Here is a 19,432-nt window from a genome sequence, read left to right as displayed (position 1 = left end):
GAAATATTCATTTTTCTCTGGTATTACAAGGAATACCATTATGAAAATATTTTTCCAAAATATCTGTTTTGAGAGAATTCCTACAAACAATTACCTGAGGAAGATGTAAGCCCATTCACCATTCTGCCTTCCCTCTTTTCTCTCCAAACTTAGAATAGTAATGAAAGAGATATCAGGTATGTTGCAGAAAAAGTTTTTCCTTGCAAAAATATTATCCTTACTTTCTCTCAATGATTGTCCTGTTTTTTGCAAGCCAGTCATCCTGTATTTTGAGTAAAGTGATTTACTCAAAATCAGTTCAGCTGATTCTGAACTTGTAGTTAGGAAGGATCTATTAGTTAATGCTCATAGTAATTTAAACAGTCTGAACTACATGAATGCTTCCTTAAATAATATCTTGCTGCAGTAGTTTAAAACTGTCTTTAGGAGCTGTTTAAACTATTAAAAGAAGTATAAAACTAGCTCCAGATCTAGATTGCTGCAGATGGATTCTTTGCAAGAGCTCCACCATAAGCATCTTTAGTACACACTGACTACAGCTACAGATATAAGCTGTCTCTATTCTCTTTTGCCTGACCTCTTTTACTGAGCAGTAGCTACTTATTTTCCTGTGACTTTGATTATTCTTATTTTAGCTTTCAAAATCTTTTTTTCTTTTCAAGACAAAAAAGCTTTCTAGAAATGCTTTTCCTAAGTCTAGATATTCTAGACTTCAGTTTTTAATCTATTATTTATTTTGCCTGAAAGTGTTCTTGTACCTTACTGTCAGTCTTGTAAGGATACAAAGTGCTCAATGATCTGTTCATGTTGCTGTGTCATCTTCCAGGGATGCTCTTGCCCATATTACCCTCACAAGAGTTATTTTTTTCAGTGGAAAACACTATCCAAGCTGTAGGTAGAAATGCCTCATTTGTCAATTTTTAGTCCAGTAGCTTTTGTTAGTTCTAAACTCATACATAGAAAAAGAAATCTCCATTTTACTTCCATGCAGCACTGAATTTCTCCCTTTGCATGTGTTCCTTATCTTCCTTTTAACCGCAACCAAGGAAAAGCAGGATGTATGCTTTGCATCAATATACTACTTAAAAGTTATAAGTTTGACACACACATAAAAAAAACACAGATTTGTTACCTGGGTGTCCTGGTGGACGACAGGTTGGCCATGAGCCAGCAGTGTGCCCTTGTGGCCAAAAAGGCCAATGGCATTCTGGAGTGCATTAAAAGAGCATGGCCAGCAGGTCGAGGGAGGTGATCCTCCCCCTCTACTGTGCCCTGGTAAGGCCTCATCTGGAGTACTGTGTCCAGTTCTGGGCTCCCCAGTACAAAAAAGACAGGGATCTCTTGGAAAGAGTCCAGCGGAGAGCCACAAAGATGGTGAAGGGCCTGGAGCATCTCCCCTATGAAGAAATGCTGAGTGAACCGGGTCTGTTTAGCCTTGAGAAGAGAAGACTGAGAGGGGACCTGATCCAGGTCTATAAATATCTAAGCTGTGGGGGGCAAAGTGGCGAGGCCAGACTGTTTTCAGCAGTGTGTGGAGACAGGACAAGGGGAAATGGCCAGAAGCTGGAGCATAGGAAGTTCCACACCAATGTGCGCAAGAACTTCTTTAGGTGAGGGTGACGGAGCACTGGAACAGGCTGCCCAGGGAGGTTGTGGAGTCTCCTTCTCTGGAGATATTCAAGACCCGCCTGGATGCCTACTTGTGCGACCTGGTGTAGGGATCCTGCTTTGGCAGGGGGTTGGACTCGATGATCTCTGGAGGTCCCTTCCAACCCCTACGATTCTGTGATTCTGTAACTCAAGGAAGCAATAAAGTAAACGTATCAGTAGACTATCTGAGTATTAATAGAGTGGGTTGGAAAGTAGGATTCAGAGAAATGTTTGCCACTAGTAGTGCTGAAGTATATTCTTTATAAACAAATTGCAGTAAAGAAATAACTTGACTTTCTTTTGTTACAGGAACAGTATGAATTGTACTGCGAAATGGGTTCCACTTTTCAGCTATGTAAAATCTGTGCAGAGAATGACAAGGATGTAAAGATTGAGCCTTGTGGACACCTTATGTGCACCTCTTGTCTTACGGCATGGCAGGTACAGTCATAGTTCAGTGAGAAGTAGATGAATCTCTGTTGCATCTCTGTTTACAGTGGATTTACTGTTTCTACTTTTTTAGGTACTCAGCAAGAAGGTTCAAGGTCTTACCTATTTAGAATGATATATATATTTAATTTACTGGAATAAAATCTATTAAAAACAAGGTTTTAGGAGTCATTAAAATCTAGATTTGTAGACTGGCCATTTTCTAACTTGCTAATGTGGAAATAATTTTCTAAGTATCTTCAGACAATGACAGATGGACTCCTGGTGCTAGTTGTGCCACCAAGGTCACTTCACAATGTGTTCAAGAGGAATAAGAGGACAGGAAGCAATCAGGAGTGAATAATTGACCAGAGAGGGTTTTATAATGAGACAGGGTGTATTCTCTCAGAAGAGGAATTAGTAGTAAATGTCTCATAAGGCTCAATGAAAAATAAGCTTTAGAATTCCTGTGTTTTGTGTTGATAAGATATAAATCACTAAACCCACCTAGTTTTTAGCTGATTGTTGGGGTAAGAGGCTCAACAGAGAGAAAAACTGTGATATCAATGTCATTTACAGAATATTTCTGAAAACACATAGAATTTCTCATGACATGGGTTGGGATGTTTTCTGTCTTGTACGTGAACAAAAATTGCATTGGCAATCCAACTCAATGAATCAGAACTATCATTTGACTTTTTCTTTCATTAGCAATAAAGCTGTCTGAAAAAGATTCCTGATTTTCAATTTTTTGTTGTTTCTCTTTCTGAAATTTGAATTTGCACACAAACCCTTCCAGTTCCCCTAGACAGGAAATTCTCATAAGGTTCTCTTTTACACATGCTCAGATAGGAATATTTGCTTCATTACTAAGTAGCTGCAGAGAGCAGAAAAAAAAGTATTCCTGAAATGAGAAATAATTATGGAATACCTTTTTTTCTGCTCTTTCCAGTTTCATTTTTAATGATAAACAGACATCTGATTATGTTAATCTTCGAATTACAAAATTCTAAAATTGTGACATCTATAACTATTTGGTTATGTTTTTTTGTTGTTGTTGCTGTTTTATTTTGATTTAACTTCTTAGAAACTGAAGGTCCTTGCACTTTTGGTTGCTAGGTCTCTGATGTTATGGTAGCAATACATTCATTAACAGTGTTGAGCTAGGTATGTGCTCCAATTCTGGACACTCAAGAAGCTAACGTACTCAATATTTTGGTTAATGGCTAAGAATTCAGGAAGAACATGACAAAACATTTTAGGCTTAGAGAACTGACCATTTCAAAATCATCAAGCTTCATCAGAACGTTGCAGTCAGTGAAAATTGGCCAGGTACATTTTAGATTTCATTACAAATTTAACTTTTGTATAATTAGTGAGACAATGAAGAAATATTGCACTGTAGCAGCACCAGCTGTTGCAGGCTTCTGGGATACCGTTTAATTGCCAGCATAATGCCTCATTAGATATGCTTCGGCAGTCCAATACAGATGTTCCCACTAAGCAGAAAAAATGTGTTATTTAATAAATTGAGTAAGCAATATCAGATCTGCATAGAATGCCAAGGATGATTCAGTGTTGTTCACCTATAGGGAGATCAATTTCTCAGTTAAGTCTTGGTTTAACAATTTTACTTTTGTATTATGTAACAAGATGAAAATTTATTCCTAATGAATCTCTTCTGTAAAAACTACTGTTTCGGACTTAATTCTAAAAACATATGGACATATGTACTTTACTGTAAGGTTCACAATAGCTACTTTCTCCGTGTTCTAAAAATGTGGACAAAACTATGTATTTATATAGAATTTAGCTCTCAATTTCATTATTCATACTCTTGAATATGAATCTGCTGTTGTTGTTGGTTACTCAGTATGTTTTGATGAATATGTAACTTTTGCAAAGAGAGGAAATTGCTAGTACACAGCTATTTGAAAACACTGATATAAGATAGCCTTGCAATTGCAAAGCTCTGTACCTTATCTATACAGATATTTTGTTTGGTTGGTTTCTTTTTTGTTTTTGTTTTGTTTTTGAGGTTTTTTTCTTTGTTTTTTAAGAACATCAGCCATTAAAATGTATGAATAAGGGAGAATTTCTGTTCACTTAACAGTGATTACTTCAGTAGATCCATAAAAATGCGATGTGTTCCTTGAGGTAATCATAAGTGATGTTGACTACTTCTTTGTAATTAGGACACAGCACTGCTAGAAGTAGATTACAGGGATCTTTGCATACAAAATGAAAATCCAATACTAACTCTGTAAATATATGTGATTGTTGTCATGAGATATCATTTATAGTTATCTGGCCCCAGTTCTTCCACAGATTATAAACTAGGAAAAAAAAAAAAAAGGAATCTGTCCATAAGTTTGTGAAATCAAAAAGCTGTGCTTGCTTGATGACATGTCAGGACAGTTTGCTTTAGACATTTTGGTAGGTTTAGAATTTATTTTTTTATTTTCAGTATAGAATTGTAGAGTGGTTTATTTTTGAAAGGGGAGCCTAAGGATTATCTTCTTCTAACGCTCATTACCATATTAGAACCTGACTATGAATATCACCCAATGTAACTTCTGAATTCAGATTGAATTATTTTGATAATTATTTTGATCTTCAGGGCTTTTTTTTTTTTTTTTTTTTTTGGGTGTGATTTTTTTTTATTTGGTTGGTTTTAGTTTTATGTTTTTTGTAGGTTTTTTTGTTTTGTTTTTAAGACCAAATCAACATGGTGCCTATTCATGGAAAAAAATATATATTTCTGAAATTGATAAAAATAAACACAAATATGGCTGCTTGAAAATCATTTAACACATTATACCACTTAAAAATTAAAACTCAAGTAATTTGTTTTTCTGATAGCAAAAAATCATTGAATTGTCTGGGTTGGAACAGACCAGGATCGTGAAATATAACCATCAACCTGACCTACCAAGTAATATCACTAGACCATGACCGTTAGTGCCACATCTATACTTCTCTTAAAAAATATGTGAAGATGGTTCTTTGCTTTACAAAATTTGATGAAAATGTTATTGAGTCCTGCTTTGCTGTTTAAACGTCAAAAAAGTTTTTACTCTTAAAATTCCAAATGCATATTGCTGAGTGTTCGAGATGTACTGCATATGGGTTCTTTGGAGAATAAAAGCTACACACCCTGAAGCTCATCTGTATTTTCTAAATAAAAATTAAAACCAAATATTTTGTATTTAATATAGGAGAGATAAAATAAAATGTATTATCTCTATCTGCACACCTTGCCTTTATTATTCTTCTGAAGTATGAAAATTGTAATTCAAAAAGGCAAAGTTATTTTTGATGCTTTGTAGAGATAACAGTTCCTTTTTGGTTAGTTATTTTTAAATGGAATGTAGTCATTGGAAGATAGCTTTATAAGCACAACCATTTTACTATTAACTGCATTGAAATATCTATGAAACTTAAAGAGACCCTAGAAAAGGGCATTTTTGTATAGATAAAGATAATGACCTTATATTTTGCATACTTTTTAAAGTGCTTCTTTTTTATTTTTAATAATTTATGTGCCTTTTCTGTTTTACTATAGGAATCTGATGGCCAAGGCTGTCCTTTCTGTCGCTGTGAAATCAAAGGAACTGAACCAATTATTGTGGATCCGTTTGATCCAAGAGATGAAAACTCCAGATGTTGCAGTATTATCGATAGCTTTAGTATGCCCATGTTGGACTTGGATGATGATGATGATAGGGAGGAGTCTTTGATGATGAACAGATTGGCTTCAGTCCGAAAGGTATAGTTTCAAATATTTTACAACAAATAAAGCTGTATATTTTTAAATAATGCTGCCTGTAACCAAACAATGAGAGGCTGCATTTCATGCTGAAGATTTCAGAAACTCACTGAAAATTTCTCAGGGTGAAAAAGCAAAATGCTTTGATATTGCAGCAAGAATACTAAAAGTGAATAGGAGAAAATTATATATATATATAGACTCTCATGTGATGTGAATAGAGTTAACTTTGTTCATAATGGAGGAAGCAACAAATGTGTTAGAATTATACATGAGCTAATCCATTGACAATAAATATTATTGCTTTGTAAAGTTGACTTGGAGCCCAAATCATATTGCACACAAGTTCCTCTTTGTCACACTTCATGTAAGTTGTCTATAATTTTTTCTGTAATATAAAAGGAATTTTATTAGATAATTTTAGAGGGAAAAAGCTGAAATTATTCATAGTAGTATTGTGTTTCTGGATGTATTTGTTCTCAAAGTGCTCTGTGTTCATTTGTGGGATTTTTACATTGATTGCAGAAGATTTTATCACTAATAAGAGCTGTCATTAACAAAATTTTATATTGTTGGTTGTTTGCAGAGTTCCTCTTATATTTTAGCTTTGAATAATACTCTCATTGGCCATATAACACTGAATTTTACAGTGCAGTTTCTATATTTTGCCTTTTACTAAGGTCATCTAGATTGAGTAGTTGACTTGAAATTAATTCTGTAACACCTTACTCTTCCATTTCCTTATGCTTGTATTTCTTATCAAAAATCTGAAAGCACCTGTCATTTAATAAGCATACTTCCGATAATCTTTCCTAACCTCTCAAGTCATACGAAACATTCTTGTGTATGTAATACAACATAACCTACTCTCACGAACAGTTTATCCTTCCTGATGAGACTTAAGTTGCAGTCTGCACCCAGACCCTTGAGAGATAGTGTTATAAAAGTCTATCAATTCAAGGCTATCTCTTCTATGATAAGGCAAAAACACATTAAGGTTTTTTTTAAAAAAAGAAGGAGCTGTGAGCTTGAATGTAAGAAGGCTTGTTTTCAATATCTCCTGTTTGAATGCTTAGATGTTTGCTGGTTTTATGTCATTAATTTCATTGTGCAATAAAAGAAACCTACTATTGATTCCTAAAGTTTTAGAAACAATATTTTTCACTCTTTTTTTAGCCAGTTTAAATCATTACTTGGAAACGCTGAAATACCATGTTACCATGTCATTTTCAGCTGCTGTTGCCTTTTAAAAACTAAAAGGTTGTAGAGTTATGCTTTTAAGTAAATGACCGTATGTAGTGTATATTGTTATTTATGCACATTTTTGGTTTATAATTCAGTCTTAAGCATTATTCATTTTTCTTGTTAAATAATACTTCTTCAGAGCGTAGTGGGAGAAACTGCAATATTTTGTAGGATTTTTACCCTCTTTGAATTTTTCTTTTGTTTCTTGTTTATACTGTTAACAAGAATTGGTCTGCTTATTGGCCTCATCAAGCAGCTTTTTTTTTTTTAATTTCAAAATTATCTTCAGATAATTCTTAATGAACCAAAGATAGAGTGGTGCCAAAACTTCTGCTAATTGTCTCATCACTGAGAAATTTCTAATGCTGTAGTAATCAGTGTCAGGAAAAAAAACTTAAATTCACAACTACTGGGGGAAAACTGATACCACTATTTCCTAGTAATAGATACATCTGATTAAATCATGCAACTGTGTTCCACACTGCAGTCCAGTTGCAAAAATAAGTCACAGCTGCCTGTCCCTTGGCAGCAGTTGTGCCAACTAGATGAAATCCAAGTCCTTAGAAAGGAGTCTGTGTTCTTTTCCTTAATTACATCTTTATTGCACAGGTCTGTGTTGCAGCAGAGCCCCTTTGTATGCTGAAGGTCTGTCTTCTGTCATGGCCAGTTCATTTGTATTAGTTTGTGTCTTAATTGCTTGTTTTTCCTTTTTCCCACTGTGCTGCTCTCATTGCTCCTTTATTTTTCACTAAATAGAAAATGCATGGAAATCTCCAATAGATAATGAGCAGAAAAAAATTCAAGTTTTCAGTCCATAGGGAATGTTTCAGGTTTTTTTTTAAGAGGTTGGATTCTGTGTCAAAAATAGTACTTGTTAAGTACATCTGTTGATACCCTGACTTTGACAAGAAATGCAGCCATCTTGTTTGCAAAATCAAACAATTATGCAACTAGGCAGATTGGATATAAAAAGAAATGTACATTTTTTAAAAATGAGAATGTGAAGGAAATTTGACAGTGAGTACTGAAGAAAATGTTTGTTGCTGTGGGATCTTCTTCTGTTTGTAGATTTTAACAAAGAACATAGTTTTTAGTTTCTCCCAGCAAAGTACTCTCTCATACTTCAGCACCAAACAGTTAAATGGGTTAAGCTTCTTTATAGGTGGAGTAACTGTTAAGTTTTATTAGCAATTTTCTTTTTTCTTCACATGCCTCATAAGTTATTAGCCTGTTGGCCATCATTGGTTCCATTTTTAAGCTACCGTAAATGTAGAGACTTATCACACCATTTCCATTTATGTTTAATAATTGTATCTTTTTGGAGGTGTGAGACCTACTTATTTAGATCTATTTCAAACAATTTGAGAAATAAATTAATCTTCTGTCTGATGCTGAAGCCAAAGGATTTAATATATTATATTATATGGCTTTTGGCGTTTAGGAGTGCTTGATGGAGATGTAACTGAACTTTGAAAACTAATGCTATTCAATGACACAGTGTTTATTAGGATATTTAACTGATGGATGCTTTCTATTAAGGCAAATGAACTGACATTTACTTTATAGTCAATTTATAATTCTGGTTGCTCAGGCATGCTTGCAAGATAAGTATTTAGCATAGTTATTCATCTAGTTCCCTTTTCATAGAGATAAGTGAGGGTAAGCAACTCACCTGTCTTTCATTATTTATCCTCATGGCCTTACAGTTGAGGTCAGGGACATTCACCAGTTAAAGAAAAAAGTTAAAATTAAGTATTGAATTCAAGTCATTTAGTATATACATTCAGTGAAGAAGTAATAAGAAAAGAGAAGCTGGGAAGCTCCTGGCAGGCACTGAGTGTGAATTTTCAATTGCTCAGTCTCTTGAATATGTAGTTGTGACACTGACCTTACACTTACAGACCAAATGGTAAGATAAAAAGTGTCACCAAAAGTCATTCTGGCAAGGGAATTGAAACTCAATCTTCTAGCTCTTCAACACCTTCTTGTTTGTCCCTCATTTTTTTTCTTGCCTTGTTAACCAGTAATACAGTTGTGGCTTCTATTTCTGATGGAAGTCTGGTAGCAGATCCCAATTGTATAGAACATTACACTAAGATGTAAAACACAAAGTATTGAGTTAAGAGTTAAAATACTAGATCTTTTTGCCTAGATCTACTTTTGAATTTATGAAGTTTTCAGACTGTTTAATATAGTCAGATAACGTTGTTGACTTTACTTTATTGAAGAATTTATTAGTCCTAATCTCCGTTGTAGCCATAGGATGTACCGTGTTGATGTCAGAAATCTTATGAACGGAGGAGAAACTTTGATCAAAGAGATTTAGCAGATGCATTTGCATGAGCAATTTTATGTGCCTTATGTAAGAAGACAGTCTCTATAAACAAGTTGCATAGTGAGAATACTCAGTGCATGAGTGATCTGAGTCTGATGACTCCTGCGAATGTCTTGAAGCTACTTTAACTATTGCCAAAAATAACACAGAATGGCATGAACATCCAGATTTACTTAGTGTACACTGATACAATTACAGTAGGTTCACAGGTGTGCCTTGAACTGATTTATGCAATAAATTAAACTGTGTGTTTGAACTTGCCCAGTTAGTTGGAAAACTGCAAAAGTAGGTGGAACGTAGACTGAGGAGTGAAATCTTTGATTCTGATTGTAGTATAGCATATTTTCTCATATTTAAATAATCAAAAATGATATTTTAAAAGAACATTCCTCAACTTCCACTGTGCCTATGAATTTGACAGGATGAGTAAAGGAAAAGAAATCATGGTTTGTCACTTGGGGACGATATTTATCAGCAAATTAATGAGGAAGGAAATAAATTCTTTGTTTACTGACTTGATGATTTTGCTTAGTAAGTTTTCAGAAGACACATATTCCATTTATTTTTTGTGGAGGTATGATATAACAATGGGTTGCTGTTAACAGACAGTATTGTGGGCATCCGGCTTTGAAAATTGCACATAGAGAATTATGAGATGGAATACTTATAAATGGAAAAGTTATCAAGAGTACCGGTACTACTGCAGGATAACTTTTTACATTTGTTGTTGTTTCTTTTATGATGGCAAGAATTGCTTGTTTAAACAAATTACTGGAATATATTGTCTTTTATTTTTATCACAAATTAATATGGTTTTGAGATGCATGGACTTTCAGACTTCTATCCAGTAATCAGGATCTCAGTACCTATACTGTACATGAATTAAGAGTTGTGAGGTGTCCATTATGATAAATGACTATCAATAAATACCTGGCAAGTATGAAATCTTTTCTTAAGAAATGAAAGTAATTTACCTGATCATCAGGTAAATTCTAGTAATTTTTTTTTTCTGTCTTGAAGTGCAATGAGAGGCAGAATTCACCAGTGACTTCACCAGGATCTTCCCCTCTTGCACAAAGAAGAAAACCACTTCCAGATCCCCTGCAAATCCCACATCTTAGTCTTCCACCTGTACCTCCTCGTCTGGATCTTATTCAGAAGGGAGTAGCACGGTCTCCATGTGCCAGCCCAACTGGATCACCAAAGGTAACTCTTACTGATCCTGATTTCTTTGTACGTGAAGATTCAGTAGATTTATTTGGATGTTTTCAGTGTGAGCTTGCTTGCTTGTTTTGTAATACTGACTATTAAGAAATTTTGTGTGTGTGTGTTCTCTTTTTCAGGAGTTTGTTCAAAAAGATTTTTAATTCCTTGTTGTTAGAAAAGTTGTCAGTTAGATCAACATTGATTAAGTCACTTAGAGATTCTTGTTTCCTTGTTTCTTTCAGTTGACTTTGGATATGCCTGTCTTGCATAATAAGTTACATAGTCACATAATTACAGCTACATGCATTGGTCAAATGTGACCTGTTAATCTGATGGTTATATTATACTTAGTTATGCTCAGAATTTTAAAAACATCAATTTAACAACGCTGTTAACAGATCAATTCTGTAATAAACCCTGATTTGTGAAACCAAATAGAAGTGAAAATTTCCTGAAAGTAGATTTAAAGGCCATTATCTCATTAAAATTACATGTTGTTCTCTGGTTATTTGTGCTCATTTGCACAGTACTTTGACAAGAAAAATATGTGCAGATAGCCTGCTTTCAAAACTATAAGTGGCATATATTATGACTCAAGTTTCAGGGGAAATAATAATCGTAGAATCTTTTGAGTTGGAAGGGACCTTTAAAGTTCATCTAGTCCACTCCCCTGCAGTGATCAAGGATATCTACAGCTTGATCAGGTTGCTCTGAGTCCAGTCCAACTTTGAATGTCTCCAGGGATAGGGGCCTCCACCACCAATCTGGGCAAATTGTTCCAGTGCTTCACTACTATTTATTATAAAATACTTTTTCTTATATACAGTTTAAATCTCCTCTGCTTTGCTTTGAAGCCATTTCCCCTTGTTCTATCACAACAGACCCTACTAAAGAGCCTGTCCCCTTCTCTCTTCTGTCCCCCCTTCAGATATTGAAAGGCCGCTCTCAGGTCTCCCCAAAGCCTTCTCTTCTCCAGGCTGAACAACCCCAGCTCTCTTAGCCTGTCTTTATGGGGGAGGTGTTCCATTCCTTCAGTCGCTTTTGTGGCCCTCTACTGGACATGCTCCAAATAGCTCCATGTCTCTGCTGTACCGAGGACTCCATATCTGGACACGGTATTCCACGTGAGGCCTAATCAGTGCAGAGCAGTGGGGCAGGATCACCCCTCTCGACCTGCTGGCCATGCAGGTCTTTGGATACTTCGGATGCAGCCCAGGATATATTGCTTTCTGACTGAAAGGACACATGCTACTTTCTCATGTTTAGCTTGTCATCTAGCAGTCCTTTTTGGCTGGGCTGTGCTTCGTTCTTACATCCTCCAGCTTGTACTGATAATGGAGGTTGCCATGAGCCAGGTGCAAGACCTTGCATTTGTTGGATCTCCTGAGGTTCTCCTGTGCCCACTGTTCAAGCCTGTCTAGGTCTCTCTGGATGGAATGTTGTCCCTTGGGTGTGTTGACCACATCACATAGGTTGGTGTCATCTGCAAGCTTGTCATTAATCTTCATCTGTTCATTGAGCCATTGACCAACCACTCTTTGAATAACCACTCTCTGGGTATGGTCTTGCAAGAAGTTTCGTGTCCATTGAACAGAACAACCATTAAATCCATATCTTTTCAATTTGAAAAGGATATCTAAAGTTAGTTAATTGTGTATTGACTGTGTTTTTTGAGACTAATGATGCTAAAGAGTTAAAGAATTTTCAAGTAAGTATAAAGCAAAACAGCTACGTTTGTTGCTCTCTATTATGAGCTGCTTATTTTGTTTTAATTGCTGTATATAGAGAGGAATTTCAATTCAAATTTTTATCTTAGTGAATTCAAATTCAAGTTTTAAATATGAATTGAAACTCGTGTGTTTATAGTAATCCAGTATGAAATACCTTTTTGGTATTCTTGGGTTTTTGCTTCAAGCTTGAACATCAACTTTTTAAAGTTCTGATGGTCTATAATTCAGATGGAAGAATAGAAGTTTGAATAGTTTCTTTATCAAACTTCTTTAATCACATTTTTATGTTATACAAGGGAAATTGTAGCACATAGGGAATATAAACTGAATGTTTGGCTAACTGAATGTTAGACTATTTGTACAAAATTCATAGCTTTAGAAAAAAAAAATGAAGGGAATCAGAAATATCACAAATATCACTTTACATCTTTCTCTTAAATTATTTTGAAAATGCTTCTGTTTTCCCATAATACTTTTCCATATGTACATAAAAGTATTTTGGGAGGTGCAAGGGAAACAAGATGGGAAACAACAAGCAATTGCAATTTCATGCTTAAAAGTAAAGACAGGTTGTTCTACCAAAACTACTATTGCAGTCAAAAGCTCTACCTTTTCTTCAGTGGGAAACAGCAACAACAAAAAAATTTGGACTCCTCCTTGCTGCTTGGTTGCTTGGTTTTCTTGCTGCCTTGACAGTGAGAATTAATCTTTTTCTTAACTAGCATCTTGATTAAATACTTCTTTATTTAATATAATAATAATGTATCCTATTTATATGAATTGACCTGCAGGTAGAATAATGTTTTTAGTTTTGTTGTTGTTGTTGTTGTTTTTACATAAATAACATCTTGAAGAGTTGCACTAAAAAATATTGGTGGCCTAACCTATGAAGTGAGACCAAATACTTTTCTTCCTTTGAAACTTCTGTGGCCTCACTCTCTTGAACCGGTAATATTATGCAGACTTGCCAGAGTCCAGGAAAATTACACATTCAGTGAGAAGTAATCTTCCCTATGCTTATTACTGTAACTGCTTGTAGGAGAAAAATATTTTCTGATAACCTAAGAAGAGCTGGCTCAAGCATAATTTTGTATAATGTTTCTAATAGTTCTGTCCTACTGAGATTCTTTTGTTTTTTTTTCAGGTTTATGCTTTTAGAAACTATACATACATTTAGAAAATCTACATACATTTTCTTTCTGAAAATTTGGTTTTCTTTTTTTTTTAGTATTTTGGCACATAATTTTGAAAAAAAGTTTTGCCATTTGTGACACAGTTCAGTTCTGAAAAAGGAAATATGCTGGCAAAAGTTATTTGCAGACAATCTAATTGCAAACATAAATATATACTAAGAATGCCACCTGAAAAATTGAACCGTGATTCTAAAATATTGGACACTCTAACAATGGTTGTCATGTAAAGAATGGAGTCATACCTTCTTATATCAGCATAACCAAAACATTTATTTTCTCTTTATACTTGTGCCCTCATCAGTGCTTTTTTGTATTTATTCCATGGCAGAAATATTTTGCTTTTGAATGTGTTTTTTTGTTTGTTTTTTATTTTTCCTGCATCCAGTTGGTTTATTTTTCTTAACATTCCTCAGAATTCTTTTCAACAGCTAAATAAGTGATTCAAAGTAAGTATTATGGAAACTAGAAGAAAGGATTCTAGGGAAATATTATCAGTTACATAAGTTTGCTGTAGCCAGTTCTCTCTCTTCTCCTGTTCTTTCTTGGTTCTTCACTTAACAGCAGAAATAAGGGTATAATTTCTGAAGAGGGACCACGTAGTCTGCAAAGTTGAAAGGGAAAACTAATTTATGACTTACTGGCAGGTTCTCTTCTGGTGCCTTGAAGATACTATGATAAGATAATATGGTAAGACCATATTTGATCATGAAAGAAGTGAAATAAACACATGTAACTTCTTTTTTTCCTAACTTGGTTTTCTTTAGTCTTCTCCTTGTATGATGAGGAAACAAGACAAACCCTTGCCAGCACCACCGCCACCCTTGCGTGATCCTCCGCCACCCCCACCAGAACGACCTCCTCCAATTCCACCAGACAACAGGATAAGCAGACACTTGCATCATCCAGAAAGCGTGCCTTCCAGAGACCAGCCAATGCCCCTTGAAGGCTGGTGTCCCAGAGATGTGTTTGGGACAAGTCAGTTAGTAGGATCTCGAACGGGGAGTGACACTTCTCCCAAACCAGGACTGACTGCAGTTTCAAACATGAATGGAAGGCACAACCGCATAAGTTCTGAGCAAGGATTTATGAGAAAGCACAGACGTCACGAATTGCCTGTGGAAGGTGCCAAGGTATGAAATTAGGTGAATTTATTGAAGCCTTAATTTGATATCCTACTGCAGCATTGTTTTCCTTGGCTACAGAGCTGGTGTTTCTAAATCTTTCATGTTGGTTATTAATAATAAGCAGGCCATAAATAAATGGCTTGTTACATACTGCAATTTCTAAAGCTACCATTCATGAGGGTCTAAGATAAAATTCAATTTTAATATGAAACATTCTAGAAACAGCTTGGAGAGAAAATTTTAGATTTGCTGTGTTCTTTCAGCAAATGATTTATACAGTTGGTGCGTAACAGAAGTTAGTTATGCAGCATCTCAGGTCAACTTTGAAAATGCCTAAATTATTTCTGTGTTTGATTATGGGTGCTGTAGTTACCTCTGTGGATGGTGAAGTGAAAACATGGTGACCTCTTAAATCTATAAAGTATGTAATATGCATATATGGTATTTACAAGTATACTTAAGTTGTTAGCTATATTGTGTACGTTAACAAAAGCTAAATATTCTAATGATCAGGTGGTCTTAGTTATCTGTAAAATGTTATTTTCAAAGGAACATTAAATTAGTGACGATCTTCAGAATAATCTAATGGAAAAGATTTAACCTACCTTGACCATAAGAAAGGAGAAACAAGTGCATCAAAAGCCAAGCTAAAGATACAACATACTATTCTACATTTACTACTGACTGTATGGTCAGTAGCCTTGAAAATGTACAATGACACAGCTTTAGTTGCATTGTTTGATTTGATATTATCATCAGTACTTTAAACTTCATTCACGATAATGGCAAATACCTTTTTCAGTTGTTTACAGTAATGCAAATATCTTTAGCTGGATTTGTCTTCCTTTGGATTTAAGTCACAGCTCCAGTTGCTGGAGTTGTATGTTGCTATTTCTCCGTAGCGTATTTGATTTTTTCTTGGACAAAAGTCCAATGGAGTGTCCAATAATTCATTTTGAGCTATGAGGGTGTTTGGAATTGTCACTTGCAATCTTTCCACTGATTGTACAGCTTGATTTGGCTGGGAGGCATCTACTTGTCACCTAAGAAGTATGATTGCCTGTCCTTGGCTGCACTGAATAGTATGTCTAGAACTATGGTGTTTTTTCTATTAAAAAAAAGAGGATGGTTTCCATTTGTTAATTGAAGATATCTGAGAGATTAGAGAGTGAAGCAGTAGTCCTAGTATTAGTCAGCTTCAAATAACTTGCAAGACTGTGTACTCAGAGAGGCCTGGGTTTGAAAAGAGAGCAAGTGGTGGTGGCCTAGGAAAAAAATCCATATTTCTGTTCTAATTGCTGCTTTATCAAAGCAGCTCAGTATTTGATTATAGAGTGGATTATTAATTCAGTGTTGCTGCTCTTTTTTTGGTTGAAAACTATATAGCTTGTGCTTGTGATTCAGTACAAAAGTTAGAAATCATCACTTTTTTTTCCTTTTCCCAAGATCACAATATTTCTTTATCAAATGGATATCATGATAATTTTGGAAGTATGATTTTTAAAATTCAGTTATTATTGGTAAAAAGCATTTATTTATGTGATGAAAAGTGCTTAAGAAGCTTATGGTATTATATGTAGTAAGAATGTTCTTTCATCAGAACTGTGGTAAAGACCAAAATTTTACTAAGAACTAGACTGTAGTTTTAAATATTATAGATTTTCATCTGCTTTTAAACTACACTGGGTTTATATCTTCAATAGTACATTCTAATAGCCATTTAATATTCCAGTTGTGGTTAGGCACAGTATTGAGGCAGATGGAATGAATACTTCTCAAATCAGAATAACTACACGGTGTGGAAGAGCAATTGTAATCTAGTGGAGTTATACAGGTTTTTCTTTAACCAAATGTTGTTTGAAGTGTCATGTTCAGTTAATAGGTCTAAGCCACTTGGTTAAATGGAGTAACTGACAACTCTGAATTACCATTTGAGGATGTATGAACATTCTCAAGGGTAACAATTCATGAATTTTCAACCCTGATTCATTTGTCGATCATAATACAATCTTTTTGCTCCTGGTTAAGGCTAAGAATTCAGAAGACAGTTTTACATTCTGCCAGGTATAGCACCACAGAGGTTTAAAAAATGGTGTTTAACATGCTGTCCCTGTTGTTTTTCATCTGTACTCCATCTCTGTTGCTTTCATCAATTTGCAATCTTGAAATCCTAATTTTCCCCAAGTGGTTCAGCTGTAACTGAGTGATCCATCTAGTAACTGTGACATAGAACTTCCTCTTTTGGTAAAATTTAAAGCTAGTGTGTTTTACAGCTCCCAGATGGGGTGAGCTGAAATTGATATGAACATAATCGCTTGAGTATAGGTCTGTCGCATGAGCTCCTAGGAAAGTTTTAATGTGTAGCCCTCTCAAAGTCTGTTTTGTAATATCTGGTTGAGGATCATCTGTGGTGATAAATGGGAGGAGAGACTTATTGTAACTTATGTGTGATTTTTTAGGTATTTTCAAATGGTCATTTGATAAATGAAGAATACGATGTCCCACCACGGCTTTCACCTCCTCTTCCAGCTGCTTCCACCATCCCTGGTATAAAGTAAGTTAACTTTAACTGTAAAGGAAATTGTTTAATTAATGTCAGATAATAGCACTGATTCTGTGGTGCTAAACGGAAAATGAAAAAAGAAAAAAATAACTAATATCTATTGGTGATGTTTTCCATGATGCTTTAATGTGTTTTTACGAAGGAAATATAAATTTTTTTATTAAGTAAAAACAATTGTCATGTTAATTGGACATACTACATTTCATAGCAAAAGAATGCATTGTGGCAAGATCTTGCTCATAGGTATTTGGCAGTGGGAAGCAGAACCTATCCATTCCATTTTGGTTCTACTACTACTAAAAAAGTATGATCAAAGCTATCTATTGCAAGAGATGAGAGGTTCTAGGGACAATGCTAAGTGTAAAGAGTGTGATTTGTGTGTGTGTGCACGTGCACTCTGTGTCTAATCCAGGCATGTTTACTGGACTTTCTACACAGAGAGCTTTTTGTCATGCCAGTATCAGTAGTTGCAAACTACTCTGCGTTCCAATAATATTGCGGTTTAAAAGATGTTGCTGTACAATCAGTTGTGTGTAGTTGGTCCTCTGTTCAGATTAATCTCCTCGGACTGACTGCATCTTCCATGATACACAGAGCTCCTGGGTTGTTCCATAACCTATCAATCAGAAAGTGAAAGAATTGACTGTGTTGGACAAAATACATACTTGAGTATTCCAAAGCAAATTACTGGATTCTAAAAAAGGAAAGATTTCTATTTTTTATGGTGTTGAAATAAAAAATAAATAAATTTTAAAAACATTGTTACATGAAAATCTCATTTTTGCAGGTTTTTTTAGAAATATATCCTAGAATCAAAGTACAGCATTATGCAGTATTCACTGGAAATGCTTCAGTATGTTTTCACAAAGTATTTTTCCTCCTATTAAATTGACTGCATTAAGCCTTCATAAAAATGTTCAACTATATTTGGTTCAAAATACTCATATTTTCCCAAACTGCCCTACTGCAGTCAGTCTAGTGCAAGCTTCTCATTTTTCCCTCCTCTCTGATCTCTGCATAGTTTTGGTTTGAGAGCTATTTGTTTTATACAGCTCTAAGGCATTTTCTTTCCTTGTTATTTTCATAAGTCTGTAGCTTCTAAGGCTTAACTGGAAGATACATAGACCAGGTATGAAATGCCTTAGTCTAAATAACAATGAGGCAAAATTATGTTTATTTGGAGTTTCACAGTTCCAGAATTCTGACGTCCTTGCTTGACTTATTTGATAATTTTTTACTGAATACGCCATAGCAAATATTAACTTTTTTTTTAACTGAATTGCATAGTTTAATGTCAGTATTGTTTTTTTGTTGTTGTTGTTGTTTTTTTTAATGGAAACAGGGCTAATTTATTTTCATTTTGTTGGATTTATTATTATTATTATCCACACATTAGTCATGGAATGTTGGACTCACATTAACTAAGCATCTACTTTTTATTTTCCACTCAGCTGCAATCCCTGTTTGCGAAAGCAGTTATTCTTTTATTGGACTGATGTAATTATATCAGATTATTTTTAGCAATTTTGATCAAATTGCTATTTTCTTCTCAACAAATAAAACTTTTAGGTTAAAAAGATAAAACAGTTCTTCCATCAAACTTATAAATTTTCAAGGTAAAAAGTGTTTGTTTTTATTCCTATGAGTAGGTCCCATTTTGCTATAATAGTTCAGATTGGTCTCAAAAGTGCTATATATTATAGTATTATTTACTCTTTTTTTTGAGTGTGTATGAAACATTCAATTCCAAGTACCTTTTATATTCCATATATATGTTAGGAAGAAGTAGTTGCCTTGAGGTGGTTGAGGAAAAGTACACAGAAATGTATTTCTCCTCCTGTTATCCCTTTTATCCTTGCTAGCTGACTTTGAATGTGAAGTCGTGATTCCATTAAAGGAAAATGGAAAGGCTTGGAAATCGTGGCTTCCTTGAAATCAGTCTTTGCTGTGGTGCTTTTAGAAGTAGCGCTGCTGATACAAGGGCTTCTAGATACCTGAGAAAGCATGGTATGCAGGATTTAGCTTGGCAAGCTTGACAGATCAGTGAGTTTGGATGTAACAGCTACTCTCAGATAATTCTAGCATGCACTCTTACCCTGTGATAAATAGAAAATTGTATACTTCCCTATGAGCAAGGGCAAACTTTTATATATGCTTAGGTTTAAGGGTAAATATGCACTCAAAGGTA

At 34.8% G+C, this 19,432-nt stretch overlaps 1 protein-coding gene across 5 annotated transcripts in view; it reads left to right on the top strand.

The window, feature by feature from the left end:
- The window catches only part of CBLB (Cbl proto-oncogene B), a 125,588-nt gene that overhangs the window by 84,184 nt on the left and 21,972 nt on the right, over positions 1-19,432 (top strand). For all 5 annotated transcript variants that reach the window (XM_031613077.2, XM_031613076.2, XM_031613079.2 and 2 more), the window contains exons 9-13: positions 1,960-2,091; positions 5,645-5,848; positions 10,449-10,634; positions 14,322-14,687; positions 17,141-17,235. In XM_031613077.2, the coding sequence (XP_031468937.2) occupies positions 1,960-2,091; positions 5,645-5,848; positions 10,449-10,634; positions 14,322-14,687; positions 17,141-17,235 (983 nt within the window). The remainder of the gene's footprint in view (positions 1-1,959; positions 2,092-5,644; positions 5,849-10,448; positions 10,635-14,321; positions 14,688-17,140; positions 17,236-19,432) is intronic.

Source organism: Phasianus colchicus, chromosome 1, assembly GCF_987193195.1.
Source record: "Phasianus colchicus chromosome 1, bPhaCol1.hap1.1, whole genome shotgun sequence".
Taxonomy (NCBI): Eukaryota; Metazoa; Chordata; class Aves; order Galliformes; family Phasianidae; genus Phasianus; species Phasianus colchicus.
Note: the sequence above shows the minus strand (reverse complement) of the source record. Positions and strands in the feature narration are given on the sequence as shown.